Source organism: Ursus americanus, chromosome 11, assembly GCF_024610735.1.
Source record: "Ursus americanus isolate L20-20 chromosome 11, mUrsAme1.1.p, whole genome shotgun sequence".
NCBI lineage: Eukaryota > Metazoa > Chordata > Mammalia > Carnivora > Ursidae > Ursus > Ursus americanus.
This window is the reverse complement of record NC_142137.1, coordinates 7156554-7176697: the sequence shown is the minus strand read 5'-3', so window position 1 is coordinate 7176697 and position 20144 is coordinate 7156554. Positions and strand designations below refer to the sequence as shown.

Sequence of the window (20144 nt, the reverse complement as noted above, 5' to 3'; positions counted from 1 at the left end):
AATGCTTTCTTTTGAATTCTTATGACTTTTATATCTTAGCATAGAGTGGCTTTTACTTGTGGCATATTTAACACTTATAGATTCACATATTAGCCAGCTACAAATTAGGGAACTCAGTGAGAACATACAGTCTCTAATGAATTTAGTATTTGAAATTACTTTATTAAACATTTATTCTAAGTCCCCATTCAAGAGTTATCCTGTTCCTTAATGACAGCTCTACATTAGCAACTTCGGGTTGATACTATTACTACTGTTCTAAAGTCCCAGTGCAACATAGTTGCATCTGCTCTGTGCAAGAGCTTATGCCTAGGATGGTGGTGGGTCAGAGGGGCATAGTTTCTACCCCTAGGAGGTTTTCACAGAAATGGAGAGGCCAACATAACTGGCTGAAGTTCAGGGCAGATTGTGGAACTTCATCTAAGAATTCTAACCAAGCAGTAGGGGGATGCCATGGAGAGAATTATGTATTTTGGCTTTGGGGTTGTGTGAAACCTTCACGGGAAGCTGGCAGCTGGGCAGCTCCTTACAGGACTGAGGTGGATGGGTGGAGATGGAGGAGAGAGGCTTTCCCAGCCAAGTTGAGAAAACATACATTCTCTTGGACTCACACCGTCCTGATGTGGCAGGTGGCAGGAGATAAGAGCATGTTGGAGCATTGACCTTGGGGTCAGATGTGTAGAGTCTGTGATGTCTGCAAGGTACTCACTGGAATGCCAAAAGAGGCTGAGGTTAGGAAACCTGATTTCAATTGAGCATATGGTGCAAAATAGCATAAATCCCAGCTGAATGTAATTATTTTTCCTGTCCTGATTCTTAACGTTTTTCTCCCAAATTCCAAAACAAAAGGACCTAAAGGTGATTAGAATGATAAAAATATTTATTAAGATGTTTTCAAGTTTTGAAGGTTAATCCTTTTCGGCTTGTTTAATCCCATTTCTTTTTAAAATAAAGATAAAGTCACTTCTGTTCCTGAAAGCTACAGCAATGGTGACTTTGGTTCTGCTTTTTCAATCTTCACTTTGTCATAAAGCAGATTCTGAAATGTGCATTGACTTCATGCTCTCACATTCTGCAATCTTGTTATAAATGTTTCTCTCTGAATTAATTCTGATATAATTGTTCACTGCATAATGCTGAATTTTCATAATATATGAGCTGCAATATCAAAGCACAAAAATGATACTAGTTTAAAAAAGGAAACCAGTTTCAATTCTGAAAATTTCCTTGTGGCTTTGTATATCACTTAAGCAGTGGTTCTCAGCCTCTTGGTCTCAGAAACTGTTTATGCTCTTAAAAAATTGTTGAAGAGTTCAAAGAATTTTTTATGAAGTTGTATTTCTCAATATTTACTGATTTAGAAATTGCATTAGGAAAAGTTTTAACATATTTATTCATTTTAAAACAATAAGAATTAACCCATCGCATGTTAACACAAATAAATATTTATAAAAAAATGACAACTTCCAAAACAAAAAAATAAGTAAGAAAGGTGGTATGGTTTTATCTTTCCATAACTTTTTTTTCTTTTTAAAGACTGGCCTAATAGAACATAGCTAGATTCCCATGGGCATCTTTACTCCATCTGTTGCAATCGCACATGTCATGTAGCCTCTAGAAAATTCCTTAGCACTTATGAGAGGCCGAGAGTGAAAAAAGTGAATAGCATCTTAAGATTACTATGAAAATCATTTTGACTTCACAAACTCACTGAAAAGTGTTTAGAGTCCCCAGATCACACTTTGAGAACCACCAACTTAGAATAATATTTATTTGGTGCTAATTAGGTATGGAGGTAAATAAAGCCCATAATTACTTACGTATAAGTATATACGTCAGGGAGAAATAATAACATACCTTTGTTTTAGCCTTACCTATATTTATACAGTTTGTTTTTCCATATTATAAACAGTTAGTTCATCTGACAATTTTTTCTTAAAAGATGTACAGGTTGGTATAAACCTTTGGCAAAAATATGGTCTCATTATGTCAATCTGCATGAAAAATAACCACAAATTTTGACTCATGCAGTTTTAAACCTTATTTTAGAATGCCTTTTTTTTAAAATAAACTATTTGTTTTGAAAAATTATAGATTTAGAAGAAGTTGCAAAAATATGTACAGAGAAGTCCTGGGTATACTTTATCTCCCAAAGATAATACTGTGCCCATCTGTAGTTCAATGTGAAAACCAGGAAATTGACATTGGTGCAACCCACAGAGCCAAGTCAGATTTCACTGGTATTGTGTGTGTGTGTGTGTACGTGTGTACGTGTGTGTGAATGTGTGTGTAGTTTCATGCAATTTTATCCCATGTGTACATTAGTGTGACAAGTATCACAATCAAGATCCAGAACTGTTCCATCAGCACGTGGCTCCCTTTATAGCCACGCTTCTCCCCCTCAACTCCCTCCCCAAAACTAGCTCCTTAAAACTGCTAATTTATTCGGCATCTCTCTAATTTTATTATATTATATAGAGTGTTATATAAATGGAATCATACAGCATGCAGCCTTCACTCAACTCAACACCCCTGACATCCACCTGCTTTGCCTGTGTATCAGTAATGTGTTCCTTTTTGTGTTGCTACATAGTATTTGCTGGTGTGGATGTACCGTTGCTAGTATAACCACTTATCTGTTGAAAGTGTTTGGATTGTTTCCAGTTTTTGCCTATTATAAATAAAGCTGCTCTGAACCTCTATACACAAAGTTTGTATAAACATAATTTTCATTTATTTGAGATAAATACTTAAGTACAACTGTTGGGTTATATGGTAAGTTTTATAAGAAGCTCCCAAATGATTTTTTCATTTTATATTCCCACCAGCAGTGTTTGAATCATCCTGTTTCTCTGCATCCATACCAGCATTTGGTGTTATCATTATGTTTTGTTTTAGCTATTCTAATGGGTATATACTATTTCACTGTGGTTTTAATTTGCATGTTACTAATGGCTGATGATGTTAAATGCTTTCCATGTACTTATTTGCCATCTATATATCCTTTCTGCTGCAGAACCCATTTTCTTCTTCTCTCTCTCTTTTTTAAAAAAAGATTTCACTGGGGCACCTGGGTGGCTCAGTTGTTAAGCATCTGCCTTCGGATCAGGGCGTGATCCCAGCGTTCTGGGATGGAGCCCCTCATCGGGCTTCTCTGCTGAGAGCCTGCTTCTTCCTCTCCCACTCCCCCTGCTGGTGTTCCCTGTCTAGCTGGCTGTCTCTCTCTCTCAAATAAATCTTAAATTTATTTATTTGAGAGAGAGAGTGAGTGGGGGAGGGGCAGAGGAGAGGGAGAGAGAGAATCTCAAGCAGATTCCCCACTGAGAGCAGAGATCGACATGGGGCTCAATCTCATGACCCTGAAGCCATGGCTGAGCAGAAACCGAGAGTCAGTCACCTAACAGACTGAGCCTCCCAGGTGCTCCTGCAACAACCATTTTCTAATTGTATTTCTTTTCTGTTGAGTTTTGAGAGCTCATTGTCTATTCTAGATACTAGCCCTTTGTTGGATATGTGGTTTGCAAATATTTTCTTCATGTCTGTACGTTGTATTTTTATCTTCTTAACAAAGGATTAACCTATAATTTGGATGAGTCCAATTTATTAATTTTTCTTTTATGGGTCATGTTTCTGTTGTTAACCCTAAAAACTCTTAACCTAGTTCTTGGCCCCCTAATTTCTTTCTTTCTTTCTTTCTTTCTTTCTTTCTTTCTTTCTTTCTTTCTTTCTCTTTCTTTCTTTCTTTCTTTCTTTCTTTCTTTCTTTCTTTCTTCTTTCCTTTCCTTTCCTTTCTTTCGTTTTCTTTTTTTTTTTTTTTAGAGATTTTATTTATTTGACAGAGAGAGACAGCCAGTGAGAGAGGGAACACAAGCAGAGGGAGTGGGAGAGGAAGAAGCAGGCTCCCAGCGGAGCAGGGAGCCCGATGTGGGGCTCAATCCCAGGACCCTGGGATCACACCCTGAGCAGAAGGTAGATGCTTTAACGACTGAGCCACCCAGGCACCCCCATTTTTTTCTAAAAATTTTATAGTTTCACATTTTACATTTGTCTATAATTCATTTTCAAAAATTTTCATGCAAGGTATGAGGTTTACATTCAATTTTTGTTTGTTTGTTTCCCTGTGGATGTCCAAAAGTACTGGCCGCCCTTGAATTCCTGTTAAGTTGTTTTGTCATCTTTGTCAAAAACCAGCTGGCCATATTTGTGTAGGTCTATTTCTGGGTTCTCTATTTTGTTCTACTGTCTGTGTATTTATCCCTCTACCAGTATCACTCAGTTTCGATTACTGTTGTTGTATACTAAGTCCTAACACTGGGAACAGTGATTCTTCCCACTTTTCTTTCTTACATTGTTTTAGCTGTTCTAGATCTTTTGTGTTTCAGGAATAATCTTGTCTATGTCTACAAAAGCTGTACTAGGGTTTGGATAGGCATTCCATTCAATACAAAGATCAATTTGGAAATAATTGACATCCTTACCATGTTAAATCTCCCAATTCATAAACCCGATATGTCTCACCATTTATTTAGGTTTTCTTTAATTTATTTCATCAGTTTTTCATAATTTTCAGCATACAAGTCCTGTATATATTTTGGTAGGTTTATGCTTAAGTATTTTCTTCTCTTTGGAGCAATTGTAAATGGTATTGTGTTTTAAATTTGTTTTCACATTATTGTTTTTAGTATGAGGAAATGCAATTAATTTCCGTGTGTTGATCTTACGTCATGCAATCTTGTTCAACTTACTAATTAGTTCCAGGACCTTTTCTGTAGGTTCCCTCCGCCTTTTTTCTAAACATAGACAATCATGTCATCTACATACACGGATAACTTTATTTCTTCCCTTTCAGTTTGTGTGCCTTTAATTTCTTTTTCTTGCCATACTGCACTGCCTAGAACTTCCAGTACTATACTGAATAACAGGTGAGAGTGGACATCTTTGCCATGTTGCTGACCTTGGGGGGGAAACATTCAGTTTTCACCATTAGGTATGATGTCAGCTGCAGGTTTTTTGTAAATGCTCTTTATCAAGTTGAGAAAACTCTTTTGACTCTTGTTTGTGGAAACTTTTTATTATGAAAGAGTATTGAATCCTGTCAAATTCTTTTCTGTGTCAACTTATACATCATATGATTTTTTTTCTTCTTTATCTTATTGATATGGTAGTATGGTAGATTACATGAAATGATTTTCAAGTGTTGAACCAAACTTGCATATGTGAATTGTTCCCAGTTGGTCATATATAAATCTTATACATTGCTGGTTTCAATTTGCTATTATTTTGTGTTTTTTTGCATCTAATTTTATGAGGTATACTGGTCTTTCATTTTCTTTCTTTCTTTCTTTCTTTCTTTCTTTCTTTCTTTCTTTCTTTCTTTCTTCATACTGAATTGGTCTGGTTTTTGTGTCAGGGTAATTGTGGCCTTGCAACATGAGTTGGAAACTATTCCTTTCTCCTCTGTTTTCTAAAAGAGGTTCTGTAAAGTTGGTGCTAATTCTCCCTTAAATGTTCTGAATTGTTTTTTATTGGTAACTGATGCTCTGTTCATCTTATCTCTCATGGTTTGAATGTAAGCAATCCATAACACTTTCACTTAAAAAATGGGAATAAAAACTTGCCCATATTATCTTATATGAGGTTTTTGTAGGATAGGTAGGGATGCAGTCCAGTTCCCTGTCTCCCCATTCTCAGGTTTGTTGAAGTCAATGCTGGCTATGGTCAAGCACTCAGCTGACCTTGGCTAGCCTGATCTTATGCACTCAAAATGCTTAGGTAAACTGCATCTACAAGTATAAATAAGTCAAGAAATGCATTTAGGAAAACTCTGATGAACATTCTGTGCTGTCTACTCTTGCCACATTGCTGGGCTCTATTGTGAGCTCTAAGGCTCACCTACCTCCAGTGACTAAAAAGCAGGAAAGACGTTGTCCTTTCCTTCTGTTCTCCTACCTAGGAATGGAGGAATAGAAAGGATGAACTCAAATGCTTATACATTTTGTATATCATATATAAGCTTATCTATTGTATATGAGCTTATCTATCTATCCGTCTATCACCTATCATCTATCTGTCCGTCTTCTTAGACATTATCTAGTTTAAGTTACACGTCTTACAAATAAGGACCCTGAGGCTTAGCAGAATGATATATTTAGAAAGAGAATTTTTTATCAGCATCGAGTCCAATTCTATTGGTTTATATGTGAAATGGAAAGATTCGATTCCCTAGCTCTTTCCTAAGGAAAAATTGTTTTTTTATTTACATGGCTCCAGAGTGTGTTGGGAGCTGTAAGCTGAGGGGTCAAGACATTGATGGCTATTATTAATAGTGATGTTAAAGCTACTAGTTGTTTTTTATGACTGGTAAGGCAATTTTAGAGTAACTTTGTTTTCCTTGTGTGTTTTGCAGGAGAGCCATGCATGACTACAGAAAATATGCAGCTGTCATTCTGACCACACTGTCTGTGTTTCTGCATATTCTCCACTCCTTTCCTGATGGAGAGTTTACAATGCAGGGTATGTGACCAAACGGATTTGCAGTAATAGGAAAAAAAGCACATTTCTAGATGTACATCAATAACTCCATTAATTACATTTCCACCTTCTTTTCAGATGTGATAAATCTTTGCTGCTGGATACATATCCAGGCACTTTGAGATTGTAAACATAAAGTTAAATTAAGTTCAGAAAATGTATAGTGAAAATTGATCTAACGTCCATTTAAATAGCAGCATGAACATTTTCATCTGAAATAGAATCCTTATTATTCTTTATCTGAGTTTTCTAAGCAGAAAATGCTCCTTATTCAGTTAGCTCAGTTTTTCTTTTTACATTTATCCCTGAAGATAGATTTAAACATTGCCTTTGTAGATGAATTTCACATCAGTTAACAAGTGAGAAAAACAAAACCATTTTACGCAGTACATTTGTTTTGCTGTAATGTTTGAAAAATCTCATATAGTAGCTGATAAAATTCCATATGCTGTGAAGCTGTGAGCTACTATTGGTTATGGTTTTTCCTAGACAGGTGGTAATGTTTTAATCCCTGTTTTCAAGTGCGGTGCTCCATGTAATGTCAGGCTCTCCACTCATCACGCTTTCTTAATCCTCACATATTTTTCTCTGTCAATATTTGGAGTTTCCATGGGGGGAAAAACAATAGCATGTTCTGAAGGGGAAAATTTTTGCCTCTGGGCAAAATTCTCCTTTCAGATGAGCATGCTGTTTTCATTTGTCAAGTTTTGTGCTCCCTAAAGGCACGCTATTAGCATTGGGATAGAGAATCCATGGTTGAAGAGACAGAAACTACTACTCTTTTTTTTTTTAATGTTTATGGGAGAAACTACTGCTCTTGAGATCTCCCATGCATATCTGCAAAAATTGTTTCCTGTGAAAATAAATATAATCAGTACAAATAGATACTATGCATGAAAATTAACAGATAGCCAAAAAGTATTTATTATTTTCCTTCTATTTCCAATGGAAGAAGAATATTTACCATCTCATAATCAGGGAAAATTCAACTTCTTTTTATTTTATTTTATTTTTCAATTAAAAAAATAAATTCCATGCCCAACGCGGGGCTCAAACTTATGATCTCGAAATCAAGAGTCATCTGCTCTACCACCTGAATGAGCCAGGTGCTCCTGTTTCTTTTTGAATCATTCTTGGATTATTTTACTCTTTGTCTTTTTTGGTGATAGGTTGCCCAGAATGCAAGCTAAAGGAAAACAAATACTTCTCCAAGTTGGGTGCCCCAATTTATCAATGCATGGGCTGCTGCTTCTCCAGAGCGTACCCCACCCCAGCAAGGTCCAAGAAGACAATGTTGGTCCCAAAGAACATCACCTCAGAAGCCACATGCTGTGTGGCCAAAGCATTTACCAAGGTGAGAACTTAGAGGGCCCCAGAAGTTTTCTAACAGTCCAACCTGAGAAATGTCTTCAGAACACATCCATGGGGTTTAATGCCAGAGGTTTCTAATGACCCATCCTTTGCTTGACATTGGTACAGGGATTTGTCTCCTTAAATCAAAAGTAACCTTGTGGGGATAGTCTGGATTTATTCAGAATGAAAGGAATAGCTGTGGAGATGACGAGGGGTAGGTTCGAAGAGAGTATAGCATACACAGACAGTGCAAACCTAATCTTTTAGAGGGAGATATTAGCTGAAATGAAGAATGTGCAAATGGAGCAAGCATCTATTTAGTCCAGCTGGCTACAGACAATTTTATTTAACATTTTTCAATTTTGTCCAACCATCCATCCATCCATTTTTTTCTTCCTTTCCCTTTTAGGCCACAGTGATGGGAAACGCCAAAGTGGAGAACCACACGGAGTGCCACTGCAGTACTTGCTATTATCACAAATCTTAAATCTTTTGCAAAGAGCATGTTGATGACCTCTGATTTCCTGGAGTGAAAAATTAATTTTTTCGGTGTTTATGGCCTTGTGAGATAAAACCTTTTTTTCCCCTTACCACACTCCTTTTGGCATGCTTCGAGGATGTACTGCAGCTTTATTGCCTTTCTTTTTATCCTACGGTATAATCTGAAATCTAGTTCTTTTCATTTGGAGTGAAATGCAGCATTTAGCATGACCATAAAAAGCTGGTTCCTCTAGAAATAAAGCCTTTTAAATCATCATTCTATCATTGGATTCTAATTTTTTCTTAAGAGTTTAAAACCAGTTACTTTTGCTAAGATTAATTGAAGGGTGTGAGCCAATGGGTGAGCCATGCACTCAGTGACCCCACACTGGAGAACATTGATCCCACCAAGCCTCCCAGAGCAATCTGCATCCTTTAGCCAGTGGGCTAGTTATAAAACAACCTGTTGGGGTGAGGAAAGAAAGCATAAGAACTTCTACTGCTATGCATTGTTATATCACCCCTTTGATGACTTTTATAAAAGTACATATACATCAGTATTGTAATAAGTGTATAAAGTTTATAAATAATTAATTATGCATATATTGAGGATGTTTGGTCAGATACTTTCTACTGGGAGAAGTGTGCAAAATTAGGGAAAAAAATTAGAGAGCACTGCTGAAGGTTTTGAGCAAGACAAAATCCTTCCCAGCCTGAAGTTTCTATCCACTTGGCTTATACCCAGCCAAAAAAATAATACATTTTATTAGTCCCTGGCAACTAGGTTATAATTGAATGGTGGTTAAGGAAAGGGCATTGTTGTCCTCAACAAAAATTGGGCATTGCTTTGATATTCCAGAGGCATTGGCTCTTACATTCTACACTCAAACCTAGAAGGGAATGAATACATGATGAGCAAAGTACTCACTGAACCCTCACTGTGGGCGAGGTGGGATGCCAAGCGTTTACTTTAGTAAAATTTTATGTAGTTATATCCAAATGCTTAAGAGCAGTGCCACATTTACTGAGTATTTATACTTAAAAACAGAGATAGCCCTTCCTCTGAGGATCATGGTTTTATACATTAAATTATATTAGCTATGGAAGAGATCAAAGCCACTAAAAAATTCTACTCCTAAAAGAGCCTGACATTAAAATAAAAATCACACTGGTCACAGATAAGGTTTTCAAAAAAAATTTCAGTTATCATCAATTTGTCAAGATTCCATTTCTAAGTGAAAAGCTAGTTCTTAACAGTTTAGTAAACACACCGGGTGTCAGGATGAAAAATTAAAATGAGTGCAGGTACTTTTTAAGAAAAACACATGAAGATATTACTTCATTTGTTCATTCATTCATTTATTATACATTTATTTAGTGTCTAGCAAGTGCTGACATATTGTTACATTATGGGGATTCAGAGATATCGGGATTTCCTGAAAGACAAAATGGAGAAAATATAATGTAGCTTAATTCGAGAGAATAGTGGTGGTGATCGTTAGTTCATCCAGACATCTAATAGATATTCACTGAGAATCTACTATATGTCAGGTCTGGAGAGCCTGTGGGGGAATTCAGTGGGAGAGGAAAGCTGCTGATATGCCCTTCATCAGAGTGTTCTTGTCTGTCTGGGATCATCTAATTGACAGAGGGGAAGGGGACATGCCTATGGTCATTCAGATCACTCAAATCAACCCTAGAGAGCACTACAATGAAATGTCTTGGCCATATTGACCTCCCATCTTTGCAGGTGCTACACATGGTGCTGGGCCTATCCAGGTCAAGATGAAGAAGACACAGACCTTCCTCTGAAGTAGTCTACTGTCCAGTGGGGAAGAGAGACATAAGCAAAGAATTACAGTCTAATGGGATACATGCTATGGGAGAGGTTTGGGACTTTGGTGGCACAAAACTGGGGATGGTTAACTTGGCCTGGTAGGATTTGTCATGGACAGCTTCACCGGGCAGATGATACTTGAGTTGGGTCTAGAAGTTAAGTAGAAAGAAGGGGGAGGGGCTTGGTCTAGTTGGAGGAAAACAGCGTAAGTAAACATCCTGAGATGGGAATGTTTGATGATCACAGAATTGCAAGAAGTTCAGTGTGACTGGATTGCAGGGAGATAGATGAAGGCTGCAGCTGCAGAGACAAATGGACACTTGTCAAGGTCCTTGTATAACATGCAAAGAAATGTGCATTCCAACTAGGACAGTAGCTTCTCAAACTAGAGGGCCTGCGGTTCCTGAAGCTACAGGATGAACATACCCCTTCCTACAGGATCAAGTTTGCTTAAAGATTTGGGGAAATGTTACTTTGATTTTAAAACAAGGACTGATGTATTATAGAATTGAATGCAAAATTGCAAAAATCAGATTAAAAAAAGAAAGCTTGTGTTGAAGGTGGGGCCTTCCAGATCTTGCTCTTTTGACCCCTCCCAAACCTATTGGGAGCTTGCCTTAGGAGTACTTAAATGGAGGAGCTGCTATTAAGGAGTTGATATGGTCAGTTTTGCACTTTGGAGAAGTCATTTTGGCAGCAAGCAAAGGGTGATTCGAGAAAGTGAGAGACTGGACACAGGATCACAAGTTGGGGTCTTTGCAATTGTCTTGACACGAGATGGTGCGAGTCTACTGGCAGTGAGGGTGTGAGTAAGAGAAAGAGACAGATTTGGAAAGAGTTAGGAGGAAATGAAGAGTTAATTGTGGGTGTAGCTCCTGGCTTTTGGGGTGGCTGGTAGATGATTTTGTCAATAACTGGGAAATGGAAACGTTTTGCAAGGCAGCAGAGTGGGAAAATGACATTCAGTTTGGGGCCTGCTGAGTTGAGGTGTCTAAGGAGTACCACATGAACATGTCTGCTAGGCCGCATGTACAGTGATATGGAGCTCAGGAAAGGACTCCAGCCCCGAGGGACAGCCTTGAAGGTCATCAGTGGTGGGTGAGAGAAGAGAAGATGCTGGATTACCAAGGATAGATTCTGGGCTAGCCTGGCTGAGAAAATGATTATTATGTCTTGTGGGGCAGTCAATTTGAAAGCCCTGATATGAGCCTTCGAGAGAACAGATTACAATCTCAAATATATAAACAGCCAGGAGGTAAAGAAGCAGGCATGGAGGCTGGCTATTTTGTTTCAAGCCTATCTGTGAAAAATTCCTGAAAGGAAGAGGTAGAATGAGTACCTGTTTGAAGGATTATTCTATTAAAAAATTCTCTACCATTTATCTCAGCCGGAAAACTGCCTGAAATTCTCCCATTTGAGATTCCTTCCTGGGACTAAAATACAGTCTCCCAGGCATCCTCTTTTTACATGATAACACATCTGACTGAGGCAACACAGTTGACCATTAACACCGCAAGATAAGTTAAAGAGACCACCAGGTCTGCCTGCATGGGTCATGGACCCTGGTCCCTAGGGAGAGAGGGGTGTCAGGCAGAATGATAAAATGATAAAACAAAGAAGCAAGACTTCTGTTACTTTGTAGTTGTGTCAAGAAGTGACCCTGAGCAGAAATTCCTAAGTGATTAGAGGGACGCCCTGATGATGAGGGCTCAATGAGGAAGCCAGGGAACAGGGATCACTCCAGTGCATCAGTCTGTCTCCTGAGAGCAGGAGGAAAGGGGCAGGAAAAGATGAGAGAGAAAGAGACACAGGGAAGGGAAGAGAAAGAAGAATGAAGGGGGTAAAAAAGTTGGGGCAGGAAAAATGTATGTGGGATGGGAAGGGGTGGGGGGTAGTTAAGAAAGGGTGCTGGAGGAGTCTGCAGCCTCAGAGGTGGCTGACCTGGATTAAAGCAGAAAGAAAAAGCCACGGCTCTACACAATGCCACCTCTTCCCCCACGGCTGCTGGAATTCAAGTAATCACCCAAAGTCACTACCTCTAGCCTCTATGAAGCCTTTGTGCAAATGGATGAAAATGCCCTCTCTGGGCAGGCAGAGCACCTTAAGTAAATGGCTTCATAACCAAATGGCACAGAAAAGTGGATATCAGTCTGTCCTTAATCCCTTTGTGTAGTCCACACACTGTGCAACCTTACATGGCAGCCATGATCATGATCTCTTTATCTTAAGATGACTGTGGGGAGATAATGTCTTAAACTGGTGAGAATCTTAGATTCCACATGTCTCAGATTCCAATATGAGATTCCAAATGTTGATTCCTAATTATTCTTATAGTGTTGGGAGGCTTCTGGAGAAAATATTCCCCCAAATAGTTTGGTTTTGCTTTGACTAGTTATGGGGAAACTAGAAGATAGTTGCCCAGAGTCTCGTCCAACAGGAAGATAAAACCAAAAAATCCACGTGTAAATGACCCTGAAGCTGACATGAAGAAGTTGGTTAGGACCACAAACCTCAAGAGGTCCAGAAAGCTCCCCTTACTTGATGAAAAGTTAATCGGTGTCAAACCACCTGACATCAGTACAGCACTTTTACTTTCTCAGAGCTTTGTGTGCCTCATGTAGGGGCGTCTGACTCAGCCCCTTGTGGGTGGCAAGTCAGGGCAGGGGGCACTATCTCCATCTGACAATTGGATAAAGGAGGCACAAAGAACTTTGGTTGTATAGGGTCTGAGAATGTGTGGAACCCTGGGTCTCCCCAAGTCCAGCTTTGTGTTGCTTCTTTCAAATTCCAATTTCCTCTCAAGGTATGAAGTATTTGGTTTAACTGCAAAGAACCTGTTTTTCCCTGGGTCCTGAATAGGTGAACTCTCTTGGAGATTTGCCCAGGGTGAAAAGCCATCCTATTAAAAGAAATGAGGTCTGAATTATGAACTGTCCACGGATGTTTTGTCTGGAAGCTGGAACTTCAGTTTTACCTCTACTGCTTTTTGTTTTGTTTTTATTTATTATTATTTATTATTATTATTATTTTTATTCATTCAACACCTCCTTCTGACACTTTCTTTTTGAACTTCATTAGGAGAAACACAAAGCGATTTCTCTGTTCTGAAACCCAAGTAGGATTTCCATATTCTCCTATTCCAAACTGTGTAGCATATGGAATTGTAAATATTAAATGCTGTTTTCCAAAGACCTGAAGCCAAGTCTGAGTTTGCTTGAAGCAAAGAAAGAAGTTAATTATTGCATCAAACTTCAAAATGGGAGACATAAAATGGAAATAACGGTTGGATGTTTTTTTAATGAATTCCCTTTTGGAACCCTAGAGAAGCCCATGCTCTGATAAGTTCTTGCTTATTGAGCCTGACTTCCAGAGCTCACTCATCTGAAGGGCTTGCGAGCTGAGGCTTTGGGTAGAGAAGGAGGGAAATGGGGGTCAGGGAGGAGTCTCTGAAGAAGCAGACAGGGAGTTTGGCACATCATTGAAAAGATTGTTTCCAATGAAGATATTCCGCTGCTTAAAGCCATTTCCATGAATGAAAGGTGTGCAGAAAAGTAGGAGAGTAAAGCCGGAAAGCACAGAAAACTATATCAATTTTCTGCAAATGCTCTTGATCAGAAAGTGATTGACTTACAGTCACTTATTCAGTTGTAAATTTTAACAGTGATTGATTCTCAAGTAAGTTGACAGTAAGTAGAATTTCAGCATGTACAGATTTCTTTCCACATACCTTTTTCTCAATTGCAGCTCCTGTTGGGGATAATTAGAAAAAGGCAGCATCAGGGCTAGGCCTGGGAAACAGAGGGGAACTGGGAGGCAAAGCGGAAGTAGCAGTTTGCCTGAGATGGTTTCAGAGGGATGAAAGAAGAGGAAGAAAGGAAACCTGGGCTTGACCTAGAAATGCACCTGCCACTTTGTGAAGACGGAGGAAGTCCTATGGGCGTGGGATAAGAGAGTGCTGGCAGATGCTTGTGTTGAAGTTATGGTGGGAGAAATTAAAGCCTTAACTTTGACTATTAGGGAGAGACTTTTTTTTTTTGAGATTTTATTTATTTATTTGAGAGAGAGGAGAGACAGAGACAGAGAGTGAGGATGAGCAATGGGGAGCCACAGAGGGAGAGGGAGAAGCAGACTCCCCACTGAGCAGGGAGCCCAAAGTGGGACTTGATTCCAGGACCCTGAGATCATGACCTGAGTCGAACCGAGTGAGCCACCCAGGGGCCCCTAGGGAGAGAATTCCTTAACTATTTTAATTAAATTTTGGTTAGTCTAGTGACTGCGTGTCTCTGTTACCACTCTGTGATGTGGAAGACCTCTGCTTGGACAGAGTGAGCTCTGACGGTGTGCCCTGTGGTCCCTGAAGCGGAAGACGGAAGTGTTCACCATGGCACTGGGAAGCTGAGCCTGGCTAAGGAGAGCCCCTCCCCGTGCTCTCTCCTCCAGCCCGTCAGTCAGCAGCAGAGACGCTGCACCTTGTGGACAAACGGCACATTGAACATTTGGAGGAGGTGATGGGTGAGGCTGGCGAGCCTGTGTGCTTTTCCAGGGACGCCTGGCAGGATGGGTCTAGCTGACCGGGTGCATTTGTCTTCATACTGATGTGAGCCTTCTGTTCATGTGCCTCTCCTGTGCCCTTTTAGAGGCATTCAACTAGCTGCAGGGTGACAGGGTTAATGCACGGGCATTCAGCAAATTATAGCGTCAACATTATTCAGAGAGATTTGATGACCTATAGTGAAAGCTCAAAATCTCTTCACATTATTACATGAATTTCAACAAGACAATTGTCAATGAAAGAAAAGGAAAACCCATTGGTTCCTTTACATAGAGTTTAAACTATTACAAAGTTTTGAATGTTTGTGAAATATTGGCTATAAAATTCTTTTACTCCTAACATGCACAAAGTTTTCATCTGGTAAGGACTATCAAGAATTGGAAGAGATTGTCATTAAAAAGGCATAATGATGAATTTGACACTTTTTTCTAATCAAGGCCTATATGGACATCTCCAAATACCCCCCAGTTCATCCCATTTGTTTTCCTGTGTGCCATGAGGGGAAAGGTTAGGAAGCAGTAGGATAGAAGACAAGATTTTAAAAAAAGACAAAAAAAGACTGGTTGCTGTCTCTGACGAAGCATACAGAAATGCATCTACTGAACATTCAGGAAAGAGAGATCCTGAAAAATGTTTGGCAAGCTAAGGAAGGAAAATAGAATTAATTATATAGTAACCTGCTATATAATTTAAGATGTGTGAAATACCATTAACATTATCTTCATTTGGTTCACTACTTTTACCAGTTTGAACATAAAAATATTTCATTTTTTTTAAAGATTATTTATTTATTTATTTGACAGAGACAGCCAGCGAGAGAGGGAACGCAAGCAGGGGGAGTGGGAGAGGAAGAAGCAGGCTCCTAACAGAGGAGCCTGATGTGGGGCTTGATCCCAGGACCCTGGGATCACGCCCTGAGCCGAAGGCAGATGCTTAATGACTGCACCACCCAGGCACCCCTGAACATAAAAATATTTCTAAGTGCCTTCATAGGTTCATTCCACCAAGTCCATTTTCTCTCCTGTGGTTGGAAAAAGGGCCACTAAATATTTTTTTTTCATCTCTTTGGGCTTATTTGCTCACGTGACTCTTTACTTGAACTTGAGAGCTGAATTTGGGTAGGATGGTGAGAATGACTTACTATTAAGATTTCAGAAAGTTCTAGTCCCAGTTTGCTGTAGAGATAAATTGGGACTAGTGATCATAGCCTTTTTTTTTTTTTAAAGATTTTATTTATTTGTTTGACACAGAGAGAGAGAGAGACAGCCAGTGAGAGAGGGAACACAGGCAGGGGGAGTGGGAGAGGAAGAAGCAGGCTCCCAGCGGAGGAGCCTGATGTGGGGCTCGATCCCAGAATGCTGGGATCACGCCCTGAGCCATAGGCAGACGCTTAACGACTGCACCGCCCAGGCGCCCCACTGGTCTTTTTTTTTTTTTTAACATAAAATTGAATTTTAAATTAATTTATTTGGGAGATATTGTTGGAACCACTATGCTTTTAATTTATCTGTTTCCCCCTCACTTTTACTGAGATATAATTGACATGTAACATTGTATTCGCTCAAGGTATACAACATAAAGATTTGATATCTGTTTATTGTGAAATCATTGCCACAAGTTAACATCCATCACCTCACAGAGTTACAATTTTTTCTTGTGATGAGAACTTTTAAGATCCACTCTCTCAGCAACTTTCAAATATACAATATACAATATATTGTTAACTATGGTCACCATGCTGTACATTACATCTCCAAGTCTTATTTAGCTCCTGAACTTTGAAGGACACTTTCCCTCCACCTATCCATTGTTTGCTGGGGGAGAGGGGTTGTAGCTGGATCACTTTGCTGCCCTAATTGGCCCTCCTTACCCCCTCAGAAGCATGAAGAGAAGAGAAAGAAAAAGAGAGGTAGAGAAAGACTGAAGTTGGGAAGGTTTATGGGCTCTCTCACTGGGCACATCACAAACTTTCCTCTCAAAGAATTCTACCCCGTGTCTTTGAAGAAATTCTGTTATCAATCCCACAATTTTCCTAAGGGCACCTCCAGTTGCATCAACCTTTGAAGTTTTTAGGCTCTTTTATCCCAGATATCAGAAACTCAGTAAATCTTTGACTTTAGAACAGAAATAATATACTTCTGCTTTTTAGCATGACTAGTTTCAACATAAAAATGGGAAGCAGCAATTTGTGGTGAAAGTCGGGGGTGGAGGAGACCTTCCTGAAGGCTGATGCTTACCCCACACCAGGAATATTACAATATTTCAAATTCTCCTAGCTCAGGCCCATTTGAGTCCCAGATGGTCCCTTTGCCTTTCAGAATTGCATCTTAGGAAGGTCAATGAGCCTGGGAATTCAAGAGTTGTACATTTAAAGTTATGTTATAAAAGGGCAATAAATTTATGGCCAAAGGCAGGTTAGAAGAGGGGTTGACAAACAGCTGCATTCTCACTTCCAGAATTTCCTATATTAGTGTTTCTCTACCTTTATGTTTCCCCCCAACACAACTGACCTGAAGGACTGTGTGCATACACATTAGTAACAGGTGCTCACTGCCACTTTGAAGGAGATGGTATGGTTGGGGCCCCCCACAGGTGGTTCTGACACTCGCCCTAGGAGAATGTGCCTCCTCTCACACCTCTTCTCATACCCACCTGTAAGATGGCAGCACATAATTTAAAATCTTACTGGCCACTTTATAGCAGCTTTTGACATGTTCCAAGGCTCCTAATCAATCTGTTCCAAGGTTTGAGGAGGAAATGAGTGGAGAGTTTTTATCAGAGCAGAGTATTGTAGCGCAATCTTTCTACAAGGCTGATTTCATTTTAAAAGCTGAAATCAAATCTCTAAATGAGAAACTCCACTTGATAGAGGCATATTGAAAAGCACAGGAACCAACCTAAAAGAATTCCCAATGACCAGAGTTGGAACAATTTGAGCAACAAAATAAATAGCAACAATAATGGATTAAACCCATAATATAAATATCCATGAATCCATGCTGATATAAATGCGTAACTGCATGCATAAATGAGGACAAGATACAACTTATCCTTATGGCGGAATCCCAATTAATAGAAGGGGAAGGAATGAGAAAAATAGAAAGTCATCACCACAGTAATAATTGTTGCAGACAGGTCCACTGTTGGATGCTAAAATTGGTGGGCAGAAGTTTGAGGAAAAACAGGATATTTGCATTATCAAAAAGAATTTGCTCAAAGACCCTACTCATTACAAAGGGGAAAGGCATAACCTCACACCAGTAATAAGGTGTTATTCACATCAAAGCCCCCAAAATGACATGCCAAGACAGACCAGAAATGCGTAATCTCAATCTAACCATAACAAAGCATCAGACGAATCCAAATTGAGGGAAAACTTACAAAATAACTGACCAGTTCTTTTTAAAAAGGTCAAAGTCATGAAAGACAAGGGGAGATGAGAAACTGTCACAGATGGGAGAAGACTAAGGTAATACAACAGCTAACTGCCAAGTGGGGTTTGTGGGTTTGATCCCAGAATAAGAAAAGGACTTTAGTGGAAAACTCTGAAATCCAAATAAAATCCGAACTTTAGTTGATAGTACTGTGCCAATGTTAACTTCTAGGTTTTGATCATTGTACTCTGTTTATGCAAAACGTTAATGTTTGTGGGAGGTGAGTGAAGGGTACATGGGGACTCTGTTCTACTTCCCTACTTTGTGCAAATCTATAATAATTTCAAAATAAGAAGTTAGCAGAAACCCTCCTTATAATCATATGCCTACATCCCCTACTCTACTGTATTGAGTCTTTTTATGGTCATTATTGATCAGTTTATGTGCCAAATTCTATTGTTCTTGTCTCTTTGCAGCATCTGACCCTCTGAGCCTCTTCCTCCTTAAAACTCTTTTTCCTTGGCTTACAGCACATTTTCTTCTCCTGATTTTCCTCAACTCCACTCTGTTTGAAGCCGTCTCCCATCTCTGTCTCTCCAGAAGGTATTTCTCAGAGTTTTGTCCTTTGCCTTCCTTTTCTTTTGCCCATATGTTCTAAGGTTGCATTGTAATTAAAGTCCCCACTACATGCTGTGATTACAGGCTCTTTACAGTGGGCTCCAACCCAATGCTCCTGCCAGTGGGCTCCAAGCCAACCTTCCTGCCTCATTTTTTCATATAATTCTGCCTACATTCTGGCCACACCCAGGTTCTGTTTCACAAACATGTATATCCTTTCTTGCTTCTGAAGCCTTGCTCTGGATAGTCTCACTGCCCGAAAAGTTTTCCTTCTACTCTGCCCAGAATCCTGTTCATTGTTCCAGACTCAGTTCATGTGTCTCCTTCTCTGTGATGCCTTCTTCAATCTTCTCTAACTGTATTCATTCTCTTCTTTTTCCCTCAAGGCATGCTGGACCTTCTTCTATTATATCTCATATTTGTCTGTCCACCCATCCCTCCAGCAACAAATATTTCAGAGCAGCTGCTCTGTGTCAGGCCCAGAGCTAGGTTTTGTGTATACATTGGTGAGTGAAATAATACAGTTCTTCCCTTGAGGAGTTTATGGTCAAAAGGCAAAGACAGAAAATAAACCAATGAATGAATAACTATCTAACCACAAATTGTGCTAAGAACTATAAAGAAAACCAATATCATGAAGTGATAGAGAATAATGGGGCGGGGGTGGGTAGACTTTTTAAAATAAGATAGAGAAAGTCTCTTTTAATAGGGCTATTAATTTTTTAAAAAGATTTTATTTATTTATTTAACAGAGAGAGGGAGAGAGTGCACGAGCAGGGGGAGTGGCCAGCAGAGGGAGAGGGAGAAGAAGGTTCCTTGCTGAGCAGAGAGACCCATGCAGGGCTCGATCCCAGGACCCTGGGATCATGACCTGAGCCAAAGGCAGATACTTAACCAAATGAGCCACCCAGACACCCTAAAATGACTATTAATTTTATTTAAAAAGTCCTCATTAAAACAATTCTATCAATATGGAAAAACACAAAAATCAGCACAAAAAATTACTCATAATCCCACTACTCAGAAACAATCATCATAAACAGATATTTTAACCCATACACACAAAAAAGGATAAATATGCAGACTTACATAGTCACACTGTATATGCTGTTTTAATATAGTTTCATTTGGGTTCAGTCTAAGTGGAAAAGAAAAAATTGTTGACTTTCAAATAAATGTGAAATAGATACTTTTTCTAAGACAATGATTCTCAACCTTGGCTGCCCCTGAGAGTGCCTTGAGATGTGCTGGCTTAAGGTGGAGAGGAGGGATATTCGGCTCTGCTGGGATGGAAGGTTTGGGCAAGGGACCACTTTCCATGGGTGGGAATGTCTAAGGCAGGCGTTGACCCACAGACAGCACCTTACAAGGCAGGAAAGGAAGTCCAAGGACACGTCAG

General features: G+C 39.4%; 1 protein-coding gene across 1 annotated transcript; it reads left to right on the top strand.

The window, feature by feature from the left end:
- The first annotated feature begins 6413 nt into the window (after window positions 1-6413).
- CGA (glycoprotein hormones, alpha polypeptide) lies at window positions 6414-8560 on the top strand. The gene is made up of 3 exons (XM_045771975.2): window positions 6414-6513; window positions 7701-7885; window positions 8294-8560. The coding sequence occupies exons 1-3, from the start codon at window positions 6414-6416 to the stop codon at window positions 8369-8371; spliced, it is 363 nt and encodes a 120-aa protein (XP_045627931.1). The 3' UTR covers window positions 8372-8560.
- Window positions 8561-20144: the final 11584 nt, after the last annotated feature.